This window comes from Lissotriton helveticus, chromosome 3_1, assembly GCF_964261635.1.
Source record: "Lissotriton helveticus chromosome 3_1, aLisHel1.1, whole genome shotgun sequence".
NCBI classification, from domain to species: Eukaryota; Metazoa; Chordata; class Amphibia; order Caudata; family Salamandridae; genus Lissotriton; species Lissotriton helveticus.
In genome coordinates this window covers 1,476,536,145-1,476,559,517 of record NC_136061.1, presented here as the reverse complement: position 1 = coordinate 1,476,559,517, position 23,373 = coordinate 1,476,536,145, and the positions used below count along the sequence as shown (strand labels likewise).

Below are 23,373 nucleotides of genomic sequence, written 5' to 3'. Positions count from 1 at the left end.
ACGTGTAATCGCTATGTATAGGTGATCAGACCCTGTGCAGATGAGCAGACGCAGTGATCCCAGACCTATATCTGGGGATCGTATTATGAAGCCCCTATTATCATGTTTGAGTAATTCAGAGCAGTATTCTGTTAATGTGCCTGTTGACCTAGTCAGTGGATCAGTGCACATACTTATTTCGCCACAATTCTTGTTTTTTTTTTTACCTAAAATTTATTAAAGTATAGTCGAAAAACACAAATCACTAAACGGGCAATATATAAGACAAACTAGATGCTTGTATTGTTGAAACTCCGGAGCAATCCTCATATTGCAAATGCTGTGATGATTACGAAACAAGGATGAAGAGACAAATTCTCAACTTTGGATTGAGAAATGTTTAACTATTGGAAAAAGAATTTGGAAATTACCACAAGATACAAATTATGTGCATGTTATTAGAAAAGATCAGCTGTGCTTGTGTTTCTATGCTTCTCGCACTGATATCCTGCATATGAAATCTCGGTCACTGCCACCTTGTAACTGCTGTCATTTCTGTTCCTTTGGCAGGTGCTTCAGAAGCTGGGCAAAGCAGATGAAACCAAGGATGAGCAGTTCGAGCAGTGTGTGCAGAACTTTAATAAGCAACTGGTGAGTGACTCTCCATACTGTCGTGGCATTCTTGATTCTTGAGCTGCAATGCTTGATGGTACCCACGAATACATTTCTCTAGTGAAAAGTACAGGCCAAACAGAGGGGTAGACGCTGCTCGACCTCCTAACCTCGCCCGTTATTTCTCAGTGTCGTTGTTCTTTTCCAACCCATGCCTGTTTCTGATCTCGTGATTACTTGACAGGGTTTTGCTGGAGGTGAAGTCTTCCTTTCACAGTTTTAGGCTGATATGCGCTCTGTGTTCCTGTGTAATTTCGCAACAATGTTCTTTCTTGTGTATCAGCCCTTCTTGTGTAGTAAGAGAGCTGCCCAATTCGAACAACCCTTACTGTCATTCCAAATATTCTGAAATGATTCAGCTAGTATTCGGAGGTGGTTTACTTTGTAGATCAAGTGAGTCATGTCACTTTGTCATTTTCTCCTGTCCTAATAACTGAAATTCCAGCTGCCCTAAAGAGCCATGCCTTCGTTATTTATTTATTTATTTATTTAAGAAGCTTATAAAGCGCACGGCTACCTCCGGCGGAGGTGTCCCGGCGCGGCACGTTATCTGTGTATAACGATTTGTTTTCAAGGTAAAGGCTGTTCCATAGAACTGGTTTCTCACCGGATACACCTAATCTTGCAGGGTCATGCCTCAGAATCTGAGCTCAAAACACCCTTTCCAGGCATATATAAGCAAACTAGTAGAGTAAGACTTAAGATATTATTAGCATTTGTAGATTTTGCTGAACCAAGGCTGTGCTTTCGCTTGAACAGTGTCCTGAACTGCCCCTGTTGTGGGAAATCCCTGTGTTGGTGTTCAATTAGACCTCACACTTACAAGGATTGACTGAGTTTATTCTGGAGCTTAAAACACATTGTTACAAAGAAGCTTTGAGGACTCCGTCATCCAGATATAGCAAGTGCTATATTTCCTATCTCCTTATTTCAGCAGCTATCATAGCCATTTTTGCTGATCATGCACTTAAGAAGTGCTCATACAAAACGGAGTAACATTTGGTTGGTAGTGGGAGTTGCCTACCTTGATACATTTTTTGTGAGCAGGATTTATTGCTTCCTGAACTTGGTATCAATGAGGTTGAGGATGCTTGAATCAACTTTCCCTTTGTAATTTGGTGAAGACTCTCTAGTAAGCATTACTATTTTCTTATTTTTGTGACATGGTTGTGAATGTTGACCTGCCATTGGATTTGATGCTTTTCGTCTCCTGTATCAGGAAGACCTGAGAATAGACTCTACACCCCATCTCTTTTGCTTAAATCTTTGCTGCTGTTCCTTACAGTATTTGTTTTTACAATCCCTTAAAAGAGGATGGTGAGAGGAGAAATATAGAGTGAAAAAGGAATCTGAAGCTCCCATCTTTTTTTTTACCACCCTAATATTCAGAAACTGGAATCATAGATAATTTAGGAGTAAGGTTAGGGGGCTTTACTCCCTTCCGCCCCCCACCCACCTGTAATGAATGTGGCTTCTCACCAATAAGCCACACCCAAACCCTGCACTCACATTTTGGAGGCAAATATACTACTGCACCTTTAAATACACTTTGAATAGCACTTCCAAAAGACACAGCAAGGCAAGAAAAAGGAATCCAGGTGCATTTAAAAATAACACATACAAGTTTATTAATGCAATGTTTCAAATGTTAGGCCAAATATATCAGTAAATGCAGATTCCCAAGTATCAATTAACTACAATGAACAATTAGAATAAAATGCAGTATGTATACAAGTAACAAAGAATAGAAAATATATACAGAAAAAGGTTAGGAACAACTCACTGACTGATTCTGCACCATCCTTGCAAACTCTAGCTGGGGAAGTCCTTTTCAACAGCCCAGGAAGGAGTTCAGTCAGGACCCAAGTTCCATCACCATTCCACAGCAATAGGTCTATTCTGTGGTGAACTCCCACCTGGCCCTCGAAAGCTTCAAGCTTTAATACCATTATTCAACGTGGGACGTAGCTTCTAGAAAACCACGCCCCCTTCTCATTGGAAAAAACTGAGCTGGCTGGTACCAGTCTGCATCAAGGCCAAGACGGAGGCTGGCCAAGCTCCCGTGTTTTGACTCCGAGGCAGAGTTGTACATTCCACAGACACTTTCACAACATATTCCAGTTCACTTTGGTCGGTGAGGTGCGAAAGACAAGTGAGGAGCAGAAAGACCTTGAATATGAATCGCAAGCACTGCTGTGCACGCAGAAGCAAGACAAAGTCAGGAAACAAGAAGACATGAGGCCATGTCAAAGCCAATAGGAAGCACCTATAATTATCATAACCCAAACAACTTGCAAGCACCACTATGCACGCAGAAGCAAGACAGTCAGGAAACAAGAAGACATGAGGCCATGTCAAAGCCAATAGTAAGCATCATTCTTATAAATGTACAACACAATACACATTTCTGCACAACTGCTTATAGCATCACATACTTTATCACTCTCTGTACTAGCATCACATACTTTATCTCTCAATATACAACACCGAGCACATGTGTGCACCACCGCTCACAACATTGCACTTCGACATTCCACACCTCTCTCTCCCTCTCACGCCTTCAAATGCACATCCCACATGCTCTGCTCTTGGCAAGGCTGTCCACTCTGTGACAGCTCCCACTGAAAGACAGCAAGATTACATTAAGGCTAGGGTAAAATAACACACTAAAGTCAGTTAAAATGATTGTAGTTGAGGGTCATCATAGGGTGCCAAACCACAAGAGCGCCTCTTTTACTACACCACCACAACCACACTTCCCAGAGAACCTTGAGAGGATATCCTAAAGATTTCTCCTGTTTCAAGAGTTTCTGTACTCCTCGTCTTCAAACTAAGATTGAAAACTGTAGATGTGTGCCAGAGTTGGAATGCTTCCTGCGCATTCCTTTTGTTATTTTTTTTTATTTCATTGAATGTTTGAACAGAAGTAATGCAGTACAGTGATCAACATATGTATAAGTGGCAGTGGTGTACAAAACTGAATACATGGTCTTAATGAGAGATTTTAACAATTCTCAGAGGGAGAAGGTAAAGCAGGAGAGAGAAAGAGGAGAAAGGGGGATTGTCACTCAGCTACTGTAAAAGCATTATTGGCGAATCTGGGAATCAAGCAAGGGTCAATATCGTGTAAAATAATGCACAGTGCAGCAGTAGAAGGGAGTTATAGGCATGTTGTGATTACTGTGTCTACTTTAACCATGGGCGTTGAGTCTGCAGCAACCTATGCAGACTCAAGCAACGTGGTACAAGCATAGGTGTACTGTTCAAGGGGAAGCCAGATATCCTTAGGTGGAGAGCATAAAGGCAGGAGTTCCCAAAAAGCAGTTAAATATTCTTGATAATAAACTGCATCTTTAAGCTAGTCAGGTGCTAGTGGCAATTCGCAGCCGCCCCATCTCTTCTCAACCCATGTTTGGTGAACAATAGGATTGCTATTAGCTTGCGCACCTCTGTGGGAACCTCTTTCGTGTAACCTAATAGCGCAGTTCTGGGAGAGAGTAAAAGGGAATGTCGGAAATCATTGAAAATATTTCAGCCCAATAGTCGGAGATTCCTGGGCACACCCATGCAAGATGGAGGAAATCGCCAGTGGTGAAGGAACAGCGCATGCTTCGCGGGCCATCCCTCAAACCCATCCCAAACAGCCCTTCGAGGGATTGATAGTCAGTGAATACATTTAAAATGAATGAGATGAAGACAGTAATTGGGGGAGAGCAAACAAACCTGGGCACATCAGTAGCTCCATGTTCATTAGAGAGGGGAGGGGGGTTATATCTTTATCCCTCACACTTTTACTTGCTGGAGTGCGTAAGGGTGCCAAGGTGTCCTGTGTACGGTCAGGTTGTAAGTTTATTAGACAAGGGGGTAGTCAGAAAAGCTTTGAGCAGGGAGAATGAGGGTGGGGCATCTGGAAAAGTAGTGTGTATTGCACAGGTCACAGCCACAGCTGATAACATGCAAAGGTGCCAAGCAAGGTAATGTCATCACCCATGTAGGGCTAACTGCGGCAATATGAAGGTGCCATCTGAATAGATCATGCACATAGATGTGAGGTGTAGTGTGCACAGCCTAGGGCATGTGCCACAATCGCTGGTGATGAGGTATGCAGGATGGCCAGTGATTAACGCGAATGTCCCAAAGATGTGTTCAAAGTGGATTCTTTGTCGGAGCTCATTTCAAGCCCTTGTGTACGCCACTGTGTCAACCCTTGCACACGGACACTTGGATAGAGAAATACAGCTGTCCGTAAAGGACAGGGGGCCACATGGTCAGATTCAGGAGCCATACGGGCCATAAACTGAGTAGGGATTATCCAGTAACGTACACACTGAGCCTGGCTTCATTAATAATACACGCTCATGTCTGGAGCTCTCCGCCCACCTTGCTCAAAAAGAAGTACCATGATCTCCAAGGCAATGCGCGCTTGTTTATCGGCCCAAGCAGGAGAGATAAGACTTGTTCTAAACTGTCGGCAAAAGTGGTGTGGTAAGGGAAGAGGAAAATTGTTAAGGAGGTAGAGGAATTTGGGGAGGATTATCATTTTCGCAATTGCCAAGTGACCTGTTAATGACGATGGCCGACCTTTCCAGCACACAACTCTCTCATTCAACCATTCAAGCAGTCGGCAGTAGTTGCATTTCCATAAATCATCAATGTGTCTGATGAGCCAGATCCGAGCTATTTAACATTGCGATCTGCCCATGTAAACGGTGCTTCGTGTTTGTCAGTGGAAAAATTATAGACTTAGCCCACTTGATCTCGTTTGCGGACAGACCTCCACATCTTGTAAAGTCCCTAATCTGAGAATTCAGTTGTATGTATGGGTCCCTCACGTACAGTGCAACGTCATCCGCATAAAGTGAAGCTAAGATTGTGTGTGGTGTGAATGGAAGGCCTCACTGTGCATGTTGATGGTGACGAGTGTCCAGCTGCTTCGTATCGGTTGCATAGAGAAGGAGACAAGAGGCAACCTTGATGGGTGGCCTTTATCCCCATAAATGGATCAGAGACCCTGCCGTTAACTTATTAGCTGGCAGCTGGTTAGGAGTAAGGCAATCTAATCATTTTAATAAAGGTTGGGCTCAGTCCAAGGTGATTTACCAGAACAAAGAGGTAGGGCCACTTTAATAAATCCAACACCTTCGTGGCGTCAAGGCAAACTGCTACAGCATGCATCATTGGGTAAATTGAGCGAAGGAGAGCAAAGAAAGTTTTCAAATTGTGGGAGGTAAAATGATCAGGCAACAAAACCTGCCTGGTCAGGTCTTAACATGGTGGGATGCAGGGGAAGCAGGTGTGAAGCAATGAGCCTGGCAAAGATTTTGTTGTCTCTGTTGATCATGGAAAGTGGCCAGTAAGGGTCACATTGAGTCTTTTCCTGGTTTAAGGATCGTCACGATAAGGGCTGTGCGTGAGGTGGGTGCAGGATCCCCGATGCTAGTTATTCCTCATAAATAGCAAGCAAGTGTGGGATCAAAAGAGCTGTATTCCTTATAAAACGTAGTTGGAAGGCCATCCAGGCCAGGCGTCTTATCCGTGGGCATGGCACTAATTACCTTGAGAACCTCTTCAGCAGTAAAAAGGTTAATCCAAGTACCGTTTTTGTCCACCTTTCAGCCATAGTAGTTTGATGCAGTCTAGATGGGCCGAAAGGTCACGGGCAGTGACACGCTGAGTTTGATATAGGGAAGAGAACAAATTTACCATGGCTATTGCCCAGCCTCAGTGCCAGTATGCGTGCATGAGGGATTTTTTTGTATTTCATTGATGTAGTTGCTTGCCCACGGTTTACAAAGCAAGTGACCAAGGGATTTGCAAGGTCTGTCGCCCTCCTACTAGCACCTAGTTTGCGCCTCTCGCCCAAGATAAAGTGTCTTGCATTGCGCTGCTTCTACAAGGTCCGAAATCTAACTACGAATAGAAGCTAGTGTGGGGCCTCGTGTGTTAAAAAAAATAAAACTCAAATTCTAGATCCCTGATTTAATTTTCAAAGCGATGCAGATCACCACTTAAAGTGCGGAAAACACCCGAGTGAGTACCTGGACATCTCTGCAATGTCATTATGAGCAAAGTATTCCACTACCACTGCTCTTATCTCCTCTCTGAACATCTGCTCGAGCAAAGCTCTGGGTGGGAGTTTCCATATAAAAGCTCCAAGAGGATTATCCAGAAAGTCCAGCTCCAGGAGAACCAGAGCATGATTGGCAAGCGTTCTTGGTAGAGGGGAGATTTGAGCCACCTAGGAGAACACGTCTGGTGGCCCAAGCCAATAGTCTATGTGCGACCAAGTGGCGTGACCGTAGATATGCAAGTGCCCTCCATTTGCTCCACATGTCGTGAACGCCAGAGGCGTACAAGATCAGAATCTTTCATAATGAGACATAGTTGCCTAACTGCGTGTAGATGAGGCCTTCTGGAATCGCCAGATTGGTCCATCTCCAGTTTGAGTACCACATTAAAATCCCCACCCCACAGACTCAGTCCAGAGCCAAGCATTTTGGTCAGTCTCCAGACTGCAGGAAAGAATTGGGGGTCGTCGACAATATGACCATATATGGAAAGGCGTTTAACAGGTGGTCATGTAAAATGCTTGAAAGGAGAACAAACCTGCCTTAGGTATCATATATATGAATCAACGTTTATGCCTAGGCAATCCCTTTCTAATGAGGATATCCACTTCTTGGCTGTATTTGGAATAATAGGCCATGTGTCAGTCCCCCACCCATCCGAACCTTAATCTTGAGTGTTTTCTCAGTAAGGTGTGTTTTTGCAGAAAACTGATATCTAAGGAGTGTTTCTGGAAATAGACAAAAGTCTGATGCACCTTAAGGCGATCATTTAAGCCTCTAATATTCCAGGTGAGTTTTCGAATAGACCCTATAATGTTTTAGTGATAGGAAAGTATGACTGCAGACGTCTGCCTACAAGAGGAGCTGGTGGCTAAGAGATACACCAGCTGAATAATGTACAAGAAAGGAGTAGAAGAAACGGTTAACAGCCAGGGGACTGCGTATAATCCCATAAACGAGTAACCCAACAACCTCAAACTTTGGCCCCACAATTCAGCCAAAACCACCATTCCCACCCAAGCAAAACTTAGAATATTGAAATTGGTCAGTTCTGGGAATCATCCAGTAGGGGCGACGAGTAGAGCAGCTCACTGCCCAGCTACATGTGAGCTGGGTGGCTGGAGAGGCAGATTGTGGAGGCATTGAAGCGCAGCATGTTATTATGTGGCCCTCTGGTCCAAGGGCTAGCATTGCGGCCAGAGGTCCACCCGTAGAGAACTTTTTCCATATGCAGGAGCTTCTTCTTATCGGCAGCACATTCATCTTCGGCATCCGACGTGTGGAATTCTATTTCATCATGCCTGTCATCATGTTTATCGACCTTTTCTTCCAGTCGATCACATTTGTCCACAATCAAGTCAATTTTGGTGTCAATTGCCGTCAGCCTCTGCTTCAGTTATAGAAACATGATGCATTTATCAATGTCTGGGGCTGGGCTCTCCTCATGCAGCTGCGCCCCTTGTGGATCCCCAAGCGGCACTTCTATGGCCTGCGTTTGTCATCAAATGATAGCTTAGATTGTTTGAGGTCACCCTTCTCCATGTTCCTACAGAGTCTCACAGTGTGTAGCAGAGCATAACTTGCAGCGTATGCGCAGATCAACTGGTAGAGTATCTGAATGAAGCAGGAAGAAATGGTCACCTTGATGCAGTGGCTGGTATTCTAAGGAAAGATGGCGGCTGCCTCACAGATATTCCTAGCAGCCAGGGCGGTCCCCTACAGCAGCCCATCAATCAGGAACAGTCCGTGCAGGCCCAAAGTAGTCGTTCAGCCTGCCATTCACCCAGACCTAACGCAGACGCCGTACGCGAGTCAACAGAGCAGGTCGCTGGATCGAATAAGTTGAATCCGAACAGAACCAATGAACTGAAAAGCCCCTCGCAATGGCCGGCCCCCCTAATTTAACATGCGACGCCGCCTAAGCTCAAGAATTTGTACACTTGCAAGGCGAATCACTAACTGAAGTGACACATGAGTGACTCACAAGTGCCGAGTTCAGTAATGGCTTCCTCCAGTCCGTGTCGTGAGGAGAACCCATAACTACATTGCGGTTCGAAACGCGTTGACCTGGGCCCGGGATAAAGAAGAAGGGCGCGACTAGGGTCATCAAAAAATCATTCCACTCTCTACCCCTAGTTTCGCAACCCTAGAACTTATTATCTAATCCCTGGCTTAGTAAGACAGGCAGGCAGTGCCTATGAACTGTGTTGTCCGCCTGGCTTCTTGTACCCAATATAAAGGACTGGTTCCTAGCGTTAAATAATTGTTGTTGGTGTTTTTCTCAAATTCACTGTATTGTTTGTGTATATTTTTGAACACTTGTATATTTATTCCACATTTCTGCATGTATGTATTCTTTATTGTTTGACTGTATCTTTTGATGACATATATATATATATATATCAAATAATTTTTTTTTGTAGAAGATAGACAAAAATACTAAAATAAAATAGTTGATCCCCTAGAACTGATAGGCTGGGTGTGATTCAAAGTGCCGAAAGTAAATCTGTCTGGCTATGTGTTCTGTTTAGTATATTGCAGTGGTCCAAGCCAGTTCAGAGATAGGACCCAAACCTTTTTCTTTGCCCCATTCACCCAGACCAGCACAGGGTGTATGAGCAGGCCAGCAAGGTGGGGGGTGTACGCCAGTATGTTGTGGCAATCCTAGCCCTTCTAATATTTCTGTTGCACTACGTGAAAACAATACCTTGTCAAAGACAGAGCCCTTTCTTCCACCCTATCCCTCCGCGCTCCGGGATATCCTGAGGTCGAAAGGCACTTTTAGTTCGGATTACCTTTCCAAGATGTGCAAGCACTCACCTACCCAAACCTCAAGTGAAGGAGAATTCCAAGCAGGGGGTATCGAAAATGAAATTCATGGACTTTGCAAGAGTAAACAACTGCCTGCTCTGATTTGGCAGGTCTCAGAATTGCCTTTCCTGCGAGGTGGAGGTTTTGTGGACCACTGAGAAATCAGACCCAGAGGGATTCTAAGAGCAGTGAGCACAGTAACCTTATGGCACCAAATTCCTGAAAAAAAAATACCTAACATAGTCATCTTTGTCAGTGTACGCAATGCGTGCCCAAATGGCAGAATTAATTTTTTTCTTGAGCTTGGAAAATCAGAGAGTGGATAGAGGGCGTCTAGGCACCGTTTCAGAGGTTACTTCTGAGATTTAGTCTCTACTTGGTTAGCAGGAAAGATACACAATATATTCAAATTTTAGGGACATTGGGTTCTTTTGTAATTTTACATCCCCAGAAACCAGCAAGATGCCTGCCCACGATATGACATTCAATAAGCCCATGCCTATTTCAGTAAACCACCATCCCCGATTTTATAAAGCCCATAGCGTGAATAGTTCTCCTGCTAAGAGTGGATGACTGGGGCAAGCAGAAGAGGGACGAGTACTTTTCACCAGACTGCGTTAGATTATTAGGAAGATCTCAAACCCCTTCCTAATCACAGTAACAGTTTGATTACCGACCATTGTGTGTCCAGCTGGAGAGAGTTTCACTTTTGGCCTGCTGTCATCTTGGACAGTGACTTAAACCAGCTCTCTTTTTAGAATCGCAGAGTCCTTCTTCTTTTACTGATTACAAGAGGCCCATGGCAGGCATGGCTCTTTGAAGTCTCTGAAGGAGATTTTCACAGTAGATCACTGTTAGATAAAAGGTCGTTTTCGCAAAGGGTCTCTCTTTCATAAAAGGAGATCAGGAGGGTTGGATTAGAACAGAAAATAAACCCAGGCACCAACATAAAAGTGGGCCCCATTATTGAATTACAAAGATAAACAAGCATTAAATATGCAATAGGTCTCGCCTTTTATTAAGTTAAAGCCATTTGCTTTGCTATACAATACCATTAGCAAAGCAAATGGCTTTAACTCAATCAAAGGAGAGTCCTAGTGCATTTTCAATGCTTGTTGTTAATGGCTTCAGAGTAGCGTTATGTACCACTCAAGAGGAGTCGCAGCACTGCAGTTGTTTAACATAGGAGCTCAGGTTACCCACTAGGAGCGCACTGCTCATGGGATGCCAAAAATACCTCCGTGGGTCGGAACTCTCCAATGGCTAGGGCAGTGCAGCATAAAATCAGGGTTTAGGAGGTGAAGAGGGGTGAAACTCCTACAGTGTGAAGTCTCTGTGCATGCGCCGTCCAGACGCAGCGATGTATTTATAGAGTATATCTCTTTATTACAGCAGCATGCTGCAGAACTCTTGCAGGCATTAACCAGCGCGGACCACGCTTGTGCATCTAATTAAATAAATAAATAAATAAACAAGCGCGGCCGAAGCAGACCGCGCTTGTGCATTTTAAGTTGACCTCGATGACAATGAAAAGAGTGCCTCCAGGCTTTTCAAGATGACCGTGTAACACTGCCAGTAAATCATCCAGTCCTTATGGGTGTGGCCAAAAGTGGACAGGGTGGAAACCAGGAGGGGCTAAAAAGCCTCACTTACAATCTCTACACTCCCTTTAGCATACGTTATGACGCAAACCAACCAGAATACCGGGCGGAGCTGAAAGCACACTTCAGGAACCATATCGATTCCAAGAAGCCTTCGCATGGCAAGGGCAGCGCATGCGTGCTGTTAACACCAGGCGAGAACTAAAAAGTGAGCCATGTTTGAAAATATGGGCAGTTCTGTACTTGTAAAGACACACTGTAAAAGTGTATTGTGAGGTATGGCAGACTGCCTGCCTGCAGCAAGCTCGGATCCATACATGTTTTGTATTAATATCAATATCCGGAAAATAAACATAAAACAAGTCCAACTCACCATAAAACAGGCCAACAAACAGCCAAAAATATGGCCACAGGCCACATACTGACCGGTCAGACCGGCCCGTTGGGCACTCCCTGAAAGCTCTATAGGCCAGCCTGACCCTGGAGTTGTGCGAACCCTGAAATACCCCCCTCTGTGCTGCCCAACCCTGGAGATGTGCGAACCCTGAAATACCCACCCCTGTGCAGCCTGACCCTGGAGATGTGTGAACCCTGAAATACCCCCCTCTGTGCAGCCTGACCCTGGGGATGTGCGAACCCTGAAATACCCCCCTCTGTGCAGCCTGACCCTGGAAATGTGCGAACCCTGAAATACCCCCCTCTGTGCAGCCTGATCCTGGAGATGTGTGAACCCTGAAATACCCCCTCTGTGCAGCCTGACCCTGGAGATGTGTGAACCCTGAAATACCCCCCTCTGTGCTGCCCGACCCTGGAGATGTGCGAACCCTGAAATACCCCCCTCTGTGCAGCCCTACCCTGGAGATGTGCGAACCCTGAAATACCCACCCCTGTTCAGCCCGACCCTGGAGATATGCGAACCCTGAAATACCCACCCCTGTTCAGCCCGACCCTGGAGATGTGCGAACCCTGAAATACCCACCCCTGTGCAGCCCGACCCTGGAGATGTGCGAACCCTGAAATACCCACCCCTGTGCAGCCCGACCCTGGAGATGTGCGAACCCTGAAATACCCACCCCTGTGCAGCCCGACCCTGGAGATGTGCGAACCCTGAAATACCCACCCTTGTGCAGCCCGACCCTGGAGATGTGCGAACCCTGAAATACCCACCCTTGTGCAGCCCGACCCTGGAGATGTGCGAACCCTGAAATACCCACCCTTGTGCAGCCTGACTCTGGAGATGTGCGAACCCTGAAATACCCACCCCTGTGCAGCCTGACCCTGGAGATGTGTGAACCCTGAAATACCCCCCTCTGTGCAGCCTGACCCTGGGAATGTGCGAACCCTGAAATACCGCCCTTTGTGCTGCTCGACCCTGGAGATGTGCGAACCCTGAAATACCCCCCTCTGTGCAGCCTGACCCTGGAAATGTGCGAACCCTGAAATACCCCCCTCTGTGCAGCCTGATCCTGGAGATGTGTGAACCCTGAAATACCCCCTCTGTGCAGCCTGACCCTGGAGATGTGTGAACCCTGAAATACCCCCCTCTGTGCTGCCCGACCCTGGAGATGTGCGAACCCTGAAATACCCCCCTCTGTGCAGCCCGACCCTGGAGATGTGCGAACCCTGAAATACCCACCCCTGTTCAGCCCGACCCTGGAGATGTGCGAACCCTGAAATACCCACCCTTGTGCAGCCTGACTCTGGAGATGTGCGAACCCTGAAATACCCACCCCTGTGCAGCCTGACCCTGGAGATGTGTGAACCCTGAAATACCCCCCTCTGTGCAGCCTGACCCTGGGGATGTGCGAACCCTGAAATACCCCCCTCTGTGCAGCCTGACCCTGGGGATGTGCGAACCCTGAAATACCGCCCTTTGTGCTGCTCGACCCTGGAGATGTGCGAACCCTGAAATACCCCCCTCTGTGCAGCCTGACCCTGGAAATGTGCGAACCCTGAAATACCCCCCTCTGTGCAGCCTGATCCTGGAGATGTGTGAACCCTGAAATACCCCCTCTGTGCAGCCTGACCCTGGAGATGTGTGAACCCTGAAATACCCCCCTCTGTGCAGCCTGATCCTGGAGATGTGTGAACCCTGAAATACCCCCTCTGTGCAGCCTGACCCTGGAGATGTGTGAACCCTGAAATACCCCCCTCTGTGCTGCCCGACCCTGGAGATGTGCGAACCCTGAAATACCCCCCTCTGTGCAGCCCTACCCTGGAGATGTGCGAACCCTGAAATACCCACCCCTGTGCAGCCCGACCCTGGAGATGTGCGAACCCTGAAATACCCCCCTCTGTGCAGCCTGACCCTGGGGATGTGCGAACCCTGAAATACCCCCCTCTGTGCAGCCTGACCCTGGGGATGTGCGAACCCTGAAATACCGCCCTTTGTGCTGCTCGACCCTGGAGATGTGCGAACCCTGAAATACCCCCCTCTGTGCAGCCTGACCCTGGAAATGTGCGAACCCTGAAATACCCCCCTCTGTGCAGCCTGATCCTGGAGATGTGTGAACCCTGAAATACCCCCTCTGTGCAGCCTGACCCTGGAGATGTGTGAACCCTGAAATACCCCCCTCTGTGCAGCCTGATCCTGGAGATGTGTGAACCCTGAAATACCCCCTCTGTGCAGCCTGACCCTGGAGATGTGTGAACCCTGAAATACCCCCCTCTGTGCTGCCCGACCCTGGAGATGTGCGAACCCTGAAATACCCCCCTCTGTGCAGCCCTACCCTGGAGATGTGCGAACCCTGAAATACCCACCCCTGTGCAGCCTGACCCTGGAGATGTGCGAACCCTGAAATACCCACCCCTGTGCAGCCTGACCCTGGAGATGTGCGAACCCTGAAATACCCCCCTCTGGGCAGCCCGACCCTGGAGATGTGCGAACCTTGAAATACCCCCTGCTGTGCAGCCTGACCCTGGAGATGTGCGAACTCTGAAATGCCCACCCCTGTGCAGCCTGACCCTGGAGATGTGCGAACCCTGAAATACCCACCCCTGTGCAGCCTGACCCTGGAGATGTGCGAACCCTGAAATACCCCCCCTCTGTGCAGCCTGACCCTGGAGATGTGCGAACCCTGAAATACCCACCCCTGTGCAGCCTGACCCTGGAGATGTGCGAACCCTGAAATACCCCCTGCTGTGCAGCCTGACCCTGGAGATGTGCGAACTCTGAAATACCCACCTCTGTGCAGCCCGACCCTGGAGATGTGCGAACCTTGAAATACCCACCCCTGTGCAGCCTGACCCTGGAGATGTGCGAACCCTGAAATACCCCCCTCTGTGCAGCCCGACCCTGGAGATGTGCGAACCCTGAAATACCCCCTGCTGCGCAGCCTGACCCTGGAGATGTGCGAACCCTGAAATACCCCCCTCTGTGCAGCCCGACCCTGGAGATGTGCGAACCCTGAAATACCCCCTGCTGCGCAGCCTGACCCTGGAGATGTGCGAACTCTGAAATACCCACCTCTGTGCAGCCCGACCCTGGAGATGTGCGAACCCTGAAATACCCACCCCGGTGCAGCCTGCCCCTGGAGATGTGCGAACCCTGAAATACCCACCCCTGTGCAGCCTGCCCCTGGAGATGTGCGAACCCTGAAATACCCACCCCTTTGCAGCCTGACCCTGGAGATGTGCGAACCCTGAAATACCCACCCCTGTGCAGCCTGACCCTGGAGATGTGCGAACCCTGAAATACCCACCCCTGTGCAGCCTGACCCTGGAGATGTGCGAACCCTGAAATACCCACCCCTGTGCAGCCTGACCCTGGAGATGTGCGAACCCTGAAATACCCACCCCTGTGCAGCCTGACCCTGGAGATGTGCGAACCCTGAAATACCCACCCCTGTGCAGCCTGACCCTGGAGATGTGCGAACCCTGAAATACCCACCCCTGTGCAGCCTGACCCTGGAGATGTGCGAACCTTGAAATACCCCCTGCTGTGCAGCCTGACCCTGGAGATGTGCGAACTCTGAAATACCCACCTCTGTGCAGCCCGACCCTGGAGATGTGCGAACCCTGAAATACCCACCCCTGTGCAGCCTGCCCCTGGAGATGTGCGAACCCTGAAATACCCCCTGCTGTGCAGCCTGACCCTGGGGATGTGCGAACCCTGAAATACCCACCCCTGTGCAGCCTGACCCTGGAGATGTGCGAACCCTGAAATACCCACCCCTGTGCAGCCTGACCCTGGAGATGTGCGAACCCTGAAATACCCACCCCTGTGCAGCCTGGCCCTGGAGATGTGCGAACCCTGAAATACCCACCCCTGTGCAGCCTGACCCTGGAGATGTGCGAACCCTGAAATACCCACCCCTGTGCAGCCTGACCCTGGAGATGTGCGAACCCTGAAATACCCACCCCTGTGCAGCCTGACCCTGGAGATGTGCGAACCCTGAAATACCCACCCCTGTGCAGCCTGACCCTGGAGATGTGCGAACCCTGAAATACCCACCCCTGTGCAGCCTGACCCTGGAGATGTGCGAACCCTGAAATACCCCCTGCTGCGCAGCCTGACCCTGGAGATGTGCGAACTCTGAAATACCCACCTCTGTGCAGCCCGACCCTGGAGATGTACTAACCCTGAAATACCCCTCTCTGTGCAGCCCCTGTGCATGCTTGCGAGTTTATTACTTTTTAGAAAGAACAAGTGCCAACCCCACCAATTTTCAAGTGCTCAAAAGTAAGAGCAAACAAATCAAATTGAATTCCAGATTTGTTCGGTATATTTATTTATACCCTTTACTTAGAAATTTTCAACATGTAAGATCAGACAATTTGTCTGAGAAAGACACTCCATGTAACACTTAGCATGGAACAATACAACAAAGTAATACAAATCACTAGATCAATTACAAACAAACAATTATATAATACACCTTTTGAATATTGAGTGATAGCAAGCGATAAATCTCTGCACATATTGAAACAACACTCAATAAAGCATGATCAGTATTTCAACTAAATGATAGAGACACGTTAAGGGTGAATATTGAAGAACATGAATTAATTAATCAGTGAGACTCAGAAATAAATTCTGTATCCTTCGTATATTCTTTCAATACTGCCGACGCGTTTCGAATCCGTAAAACAAGTTGACGGACTCATCAGGGCTCAATCAATGTAGTTCTGCAAGGTGTTTTTGTTTAAAAAGAGAGAGAGACAAAAAGAGAGCAGACTGTCACCAATCATTGTCAATAACAGGGTGACTGCCCCCAGTACCCCTCATAGCCCATTGTGTACCTGACAGTTACTCCGGAGACCTTATCTCGGGGATCTTTAACACCAATGCGTGTAGCGGGACCTTGTTATCTGTAAGATAACATCAAGCTCAGAATGTGCAAAAGCAGTGTAATTCAAGTTTATGCATACGCGGGTAAACCCGCTAGAAAAGGAGGAAATTCAGAGTTCATACCTCGGACAGTGGCAAGTGTTTCTCCCTGTTCCCGTTATTCAGATTTCCTGTAGATCCTTTTTTTTTTTTTTTTTTTGACCTGTGAATAGCGAACCAAAGTCGCCACGTTAAGTTCAATGCGGCATTCTAAAAGGGCGTGAACAAGCATTTTAAATGACATTTCGGATCAGAATGGTTAGATCTGACCCGCATACCTGGAGGCACAGCAATTGGTCACGAAATTTCTCGGAAATCCTTACGATCTCAGATCTCTAGAAAGCTAGCCGATCTGCAATGACAAAGAGCAAAGCTCAATTGTATCGCCTGCTCACTATTTTAGCTGCAGGCTTGAACGGAAGAAATCCATTTGCCATTTACCTGTACTTTCACGTCGCAGATTCGCGATCGGACCGCTGTGTTTTCGTGAAACGGAATGCAGCGATGTTCGAATCACGCCGCGCTGCTTCCTTCCCTCAGCGGGTAACCTGCCAACCATGAAAGGGAGACTTGTAACTTATCCCTTGTCCTCCCCGCTTCAGAACGCAAAAATTGCTGTCGTCTATTATCATGGGCACTCACCGGTTCAGTTAGGGCTCCATCGTTGGGCTGCCAAATTCAATTCAGAAGCGTCAGCGCCATTTTTTGGGGCGGAGATATAGACGATCAATGAGTGCATGGAACTCTGGGACATGTAGTTCCAAATGGGTCCAGCATTACTACTGTCGAGTGGAGCACTAAAATACCACATAGTCACAGGCTTATAACCTTGAGACTTCAGACATACTGTTCAATCCAGTTTGGGCACTATTGAATCTCATAATCAAATAGGCTTCTTTGCGCAACAAGGTTTCCTCAATGTCGACAAGACCTTTTTTGGTGGGCATTGTGTACAATACTGTCCAAGAGAAATCAGTTTCTGCATGTGATTTGTCTACAAAGTGTTGGACCATCGGTGCACTAAGGACTTTATTTTTAATGCGGGATCGATGTTGTGTAATCCTCGTGTTGACTTGCTGGTTAGTCTTCCCGATGTACAATTTTGGGCACCCACAAATGATGGCATACACGACGTTTTTGGTCCTGCAATTTGAAAACCCTTTGTTGGTCCATTTCACTTGCTTATGTTGAAATTCGCAGCCCTCAAGACAGGACCCACAGGAAACGCAATTCCCACACTTGTGGTGTCCCTCAACAGGTTTGAGACCCCATTTGGATAATAGATCTTGCTTGGGTCTGGGTGTAACCAAGTCGGCACGTACTAAGTGTTGGCCGATACTCCTATTTTTTTGTAGGCAAAAATGGGCTTAGGGAATGGGCACTCTAATTCTTCCAACAAGTGCCAGTTTTTCAGGACCATCTGTCTCACTCGATGTGTGATCTATTATTCAAATGGGGTCTCAAACCTGTTGAGGGACACCACAAGTGTGGGAATTGCGTTTCCTGTGGGTCCTGTCTTGAGGGCTGCAAATTTCAACATAAGCAAGTGAAATGGACCAACAAAGGGTTTTCAAATTGCAGGACCAAAAACGTCGTGTATGCCATCATTTGTGGGTGCCCAAAATTGTACATCGGGAAGACTAACCAGCAAGTCAACACGAGGATTACACAACATCGATCCCGCATTAAAAATAAAGTCCTTAGTGCACCGATGGTCCAACACTTTGTAGACAAATCACATGCAGAAACTGATTTCTCTTGGACAGTATTGTACACCATGCCCACCAAAAAAGGTCTTGTCGACATTGAGGAAACCTTGTTGCGCAAAGAAGCCTATTTGATTATGAGATTCAATAGTGCCCAAACTGGATTGAACAGTATGTCTGAAGTCTCAAGGTTATAAGCCTGTGACGATGTGGTATTTTAGTGCTCCACTCGACAGTAGTAATGCTGGACCCATTTGGAACTACATGTCCCAGAGTTCCATTCACTCATTGATCGTCTATATCTCCGCCCCAAAAAATGGCGCTGGCGCTTCTGAATTGAATTTGGCAGCCTAACGATGGAGCCCTAACTGAACCGGTGAGTGCCCATGATAATAGACGACAGCAATTTTTGCGTTCTGAAGCGGGGAGGATAAGGGATAAGTTACAAGTCTCCCTTTCATGGTTGGCAGGTTACCAGCTGAGGGAAGGAAGCAGTGCGGCGTGATTCGAACATCGCTGCATTCCGTTTCACGAAAACACAGCGGTCCGATCGCGAATCTGCGACGTGAAAGTACAGGTAAATGGCAAATGGATTTCTTCCGTTCAAGCCTGCAGCTAAAATAGTGAGCAGGCGATACAATTGAGCTTTGCTCTTTGTCATTGCAGATCGGCTAGCTTTCTAGAGATCTGAGATCGTAAGGATTTCCGAGAAATTTCGTGACCAATTGCTGTGCCGCCAGGTATGCGGGTCAGATCTAACCATTCTGATCCGAAATGTCATTTAAAATGCTTGTTCACGCCCTTTTAGAATGCCGCATTGAACTTAACGTGGCGACTTTGGTTCGCTATTCACAGGTCAAAAAAAAAGGATCTACAGGAAATCTGAATAACGGGGACAGGGAGAAACACTTGCCACTGTCCGAGGTATGAACTCTGAATTTCCTCCTTTTCTAGCGGGTTTACCCGCGTATGCATAAACTTGAATTACACTGCTTTTGCACATTCTGAGCTTGATGTTATCTTACAGATAACAAGGTCCCGCTACACGCATTGGTGTTAAAGATCCCCGAGATAAGGTCTCCGGAGTAACTGTCAGGTACACAATGGGCTATGAGGGGTACTGGGGGCAGTCACCCTGTTATTGACAATGATTGGTGACAGTCTGCTCTCTTTTTGTTTCTCTCTTTTTAAACAAAAACACCTTGCAGAACTACATTGATTGAGCCCTGATGAGAGTCCGTCAACTTGTTTTACGGATTCAAAACGCGTCTGCAGTATTGAAAGAATATACGAAGGATACAGAATTTATTTCTGAGTCTCACTGATTAATTAATTCATGTTCTTCAATATTCACCCTTAACGTGTCTATCATTTAGTTGAAATACTGATTATGCTTTATTGAGTGTTGTTTCAATATGTGCCGAGATTTATCGCTTGCTATCACTCAATATTCAAAAGGTGTATTATAGAATTATTTGTTTGTAATTGATCTAGTGATTTGTATTACTTTGTTGTATTGTTCCATGCTAAGTGTTACATGTTGAGTGTCTTTCTCAGACAAATTGTCTGATCTTACATGTTGAAAATTTCTAAGTAAAGGGTATTAATAAATATACCGAACATATCTGGAATTCAATTTGATTTGTTTGCTCTTACTTTTGAGCACTTGAAAATTGGTGGGGTTGGCACTTGTTCTTTCTAAAAAGTAGTATATGGTCCAGCCGACCCTACGTCCCGGGACCTATCTCCTTAACTATACAAAATGCGAGTTTATTACGGCACGCTGAGAATTGCAGGCCTCTGCGTCTTCCATCAAACAATATTCAACACACAGATGAGTAATTACTCTTGCTTTAGAGAAAGCGCCTCTCACTAATACAGTAGTTTCGTGAATGTGTGGCATCCTTGTTAGAGTTGCAGATTGTTAAACGAATGTGACGAGAATATCACTCAGAGGAGCTCAGTTGAATGATGGCGCCAGAGTCGTGGTCCCTCTGCCGCCTTCTAGGGTGATGATTATCTTGTATATCTGGTATGAATCCTAATATCCAGCAGTACATTGCGCAACAATGCTCATAAGCGTTAAGGAAAATCTTTTAGGCCGATTACGTTAATTGTCAAATAAAACGTTTGTACAACGTGCTGGCACGCGGTCTCTCTCACACACACAGGTGCCGCCCTCGTTCCTGTGCTCGCTAGTGGAGCCCCCTGGTAAGTGGCATTCAGTGGGCAGAGTGCGTCTGGATTGTGGATGCTTTTATTGATTAAGAGCTGTCCAGTCTTAAAGCCACGCCCTCGGACCTGGGTGAATCCCAGGTCACCGCTCTCCTCCCGCCCTGCCAGTGACCGCACACACACTCTTTGAACAGACACCGAGAGTTTTTACCTCGACACGTCCTATTTCTAGTTCCATCGGTTAAAATTAGCCGTGGTTTTGTTCATGCTTCCTTTTTGCTCTCTCCATGAGCCGGAGGCTTGAATCGGCTTTCGGCGAGCCCTGCTCATGACGACTGCAGCCGGGGATAAAATGCTTAATCCTGCTCCGCGCGTTCAAGCGGAGCCTCACCAGCTTTTCTTTACTGTGACGCCTTTTAAAATAACGGTATTGTGGTTACATTGCTTTGAGTAGAATGCGCGCAGTGGTTACATAGTTATAGGGGTGTAAACGGTGCTTCTAGGCAAAGTGAATGTATCACAGCTACCTTAGTAGGAAGGCGAACATGTGATTGACAGGGGATTATTGTGTAGGCGAACTGGTTATTTAGTTTGTTTTTAGTTTGTAAATCTGACTCCTCAAAAACCACTGCGCTAGAAGTACGGGTCCTCCCCACCAGACAGTACCTCTCCCCTTAGGTCATTAGCTTGAAGGCGATACCTCCTCCTACAGTTCGCACCTCTGGTGCTATACATTTGATGGATGTATTTATACAGCAGACTTGGCCCCGGATTGGGGCACTTTATATAGGGCAGGTGATTCTTTGCCAATTTCTGTACGTGACTAATGCACAGACTTATGCTTATGTGAGTAGCAGTGGCATATTACATAACTGTGGCCTGAGTATCAACAGTGGAAGTGTTCGATTACACAGGCACAGTTGTATATCTGTAGTTCTGACATTGCATTAGTTTCGGATATATACTTCAAACCACAGATTCCTCACCTTAGAATATCCTACAGTTGTCGAACTGGACAGGTTCTAGCAGTGCCTCTGTGCCAACAGGTGGCATCGTCCTGCTCTGTGCCGTCTCCAAACCTCTGTAGAAGTGACAGAAGGGCCGCATGTAAGGGCCACGCCTGCGCTCTGATGTCTCTTCCTTTTTTTTTCCCTCCTTCCAATGTGGCCCCAGAGCTCTGCTTCCACCGCTATAGTCTTCCAAAAATTAAAAGAACTTTAACAGTGGGCCAGGGAACGACGCCCCATCGAAAATAGACCGGATTCAAGCCATCCTGCAACTGCAGGAAGCAGCTAACGGACATGGGCCCTCGTGACGTATGCCATTGCTACCTAGACTTCGACCACAGCTCCGTCATGTAACGAGTGCATCCTAACAAAGGTGATTCAAGACTGGGAGGCAAAGCTATACATCACTGAACATAAAAAGTCATGGACTTAAACAGGTCCATCTCCAAGTCCCAGACCAGATGATGTTTCCATGACCACTCCACTGCCTGCGCAAACTCTTCATGTAAGGCGAAGTCCAGACACAAACATAAGAAGGTGAAGCTGGACTCGACCTTATCTTTTCACTCTCGGTTTTAGGAGAAGATTTGAGTCTCACTTTCTCAAATTCACTGGCAACGGAATCGATATCTCAGGTGGTCCCAACAAGCCTCTAGTACACCAGTCATCGTCCATTCTTAAGCAAATCGAGGCCTACAAGGAGACCATACTGCAAATCTTTAATGGCCTTTAGACTTCCTCTGGTGTGCCTTAAGGCCCTATGGAACTGCAGGGTTCCCCAGTTGGGCTACTGCTGGCACGCCTCCTCCCAGCACCGTATACCCTCCTGGGATTTATTACTGGGCCCGAACTACCCCTGGTATAGATTTCTTCTCCAGCCCCGAGATCCCATTAGCTCCCGGTCACCCTAACTCCAAAACGCACTCTACCAGTGTACAGCTAGCCTCCATTGACACTAGGTCTATTAGTTTAACAGACATTCTACAACCTGGGCTGACAACATTGAAGCCCTTGGGCCATTCAGTAATGCCCTCATGGATGCCTTGATGGCTACCTTGTTGAATCCATGTTCTTGTCTGCCCGTTCGTTGGCAAGTAGCCAGGTGACCTAGTATTCTGCCTTGTGATCCAAGTTTTCTCACCAAGCACCAACTCCAGAAAGTCTTGCGGTACAGTCTTTAACTAGTGAGGTGAACCCTACCTCATTCCTAGCCAATCCCCTGGAGAGAACATCTGAAAGGATTGATCCTTTTGATGAGGAAATGTTTTCTTCTGCCAGCATGGTACTGGATTCCATAAATGCACTCTGTCAGTTTGGCAGCTATTCACATGCATTATGGGACATGGCCAGCGAAACCTTGCAGACAGTCCCACAAGTCAGAATATGAGCTTGTGCTTAACTACTCTCCTTTCAGTGTAATGGACTATGCAAGGAGTATGGGCCTACTGAGAGGAACATGGGTTCAGTGAATGAGATGTTTCCTCAGGACATGAGGTGCCAGATAAGTCCTGTGTCCGGAGCAGGAAATGTGTCCTGTTTTAGGCAGCATCGTCTTTTGGTAAGACCAACATCGACCTTTAGGAAGATAGCTGGACTAGCTGAAGTGAATGATCTAGCAGGAGTGGCGGTGATCAATGGAGGTGTAGCATGTGGAAAAAAGCATGATCTAGTTTCAGTCACTTTCTCTAAGACTATATACATTGGAGAAGGTATGTGATAAGGGAGCTATGATTTAAGTTCTAAAGTGTGGTTGGCATTACTTACATAGATGCAGAAAAACAAGTTGCTTTCCTTTTGATACTTTATGTAACTGCAGATTTCTAATCGTGGAATATCCCCCAGGTGCCAGACTGGATCTGGAGAACTTTCCTGCAGTGCTCCCACGCACTGGTGTTGTATGGCTCTGCGCTGATGTCATACTGCCCCAGACGTGTCTGAGTAAAAGTGCCACTCCTCCGCACTGACGTCAGTTTCTTGTCGTTTCACTTTTCACACCCTTAAATGTGGTTAATTAAAACAGTTGAT

The 23,373-nt window shown here is 46.9% G+C and overlaps 1 protein-coding gene across 12 annotated transcripts in view; it reads left to right on the top strand.

Moving 5' to 3' along the window:
• The window catches only part of BIN1 (bridging integrator 1), a 617,822-nt gene that overhangs the window by 193,856 nt on the left and 400,593 nt on the right, over positions 1 to 23,373 (top strand). For all 12 annotated transcript variants that reach the window (XM_078682096.1, XM_078682097.1, XM_078682098.1 and 9 more), the window contains exon 2: positions 550 to 630. In XM_078682096.1, the coding sequence (XP_078538222.1) occupies positions 550 to 630 (81 nt within the window). The remainder of the gene's footprint in view (positions 1 to 549; positions 631 to 23,373) is intronic.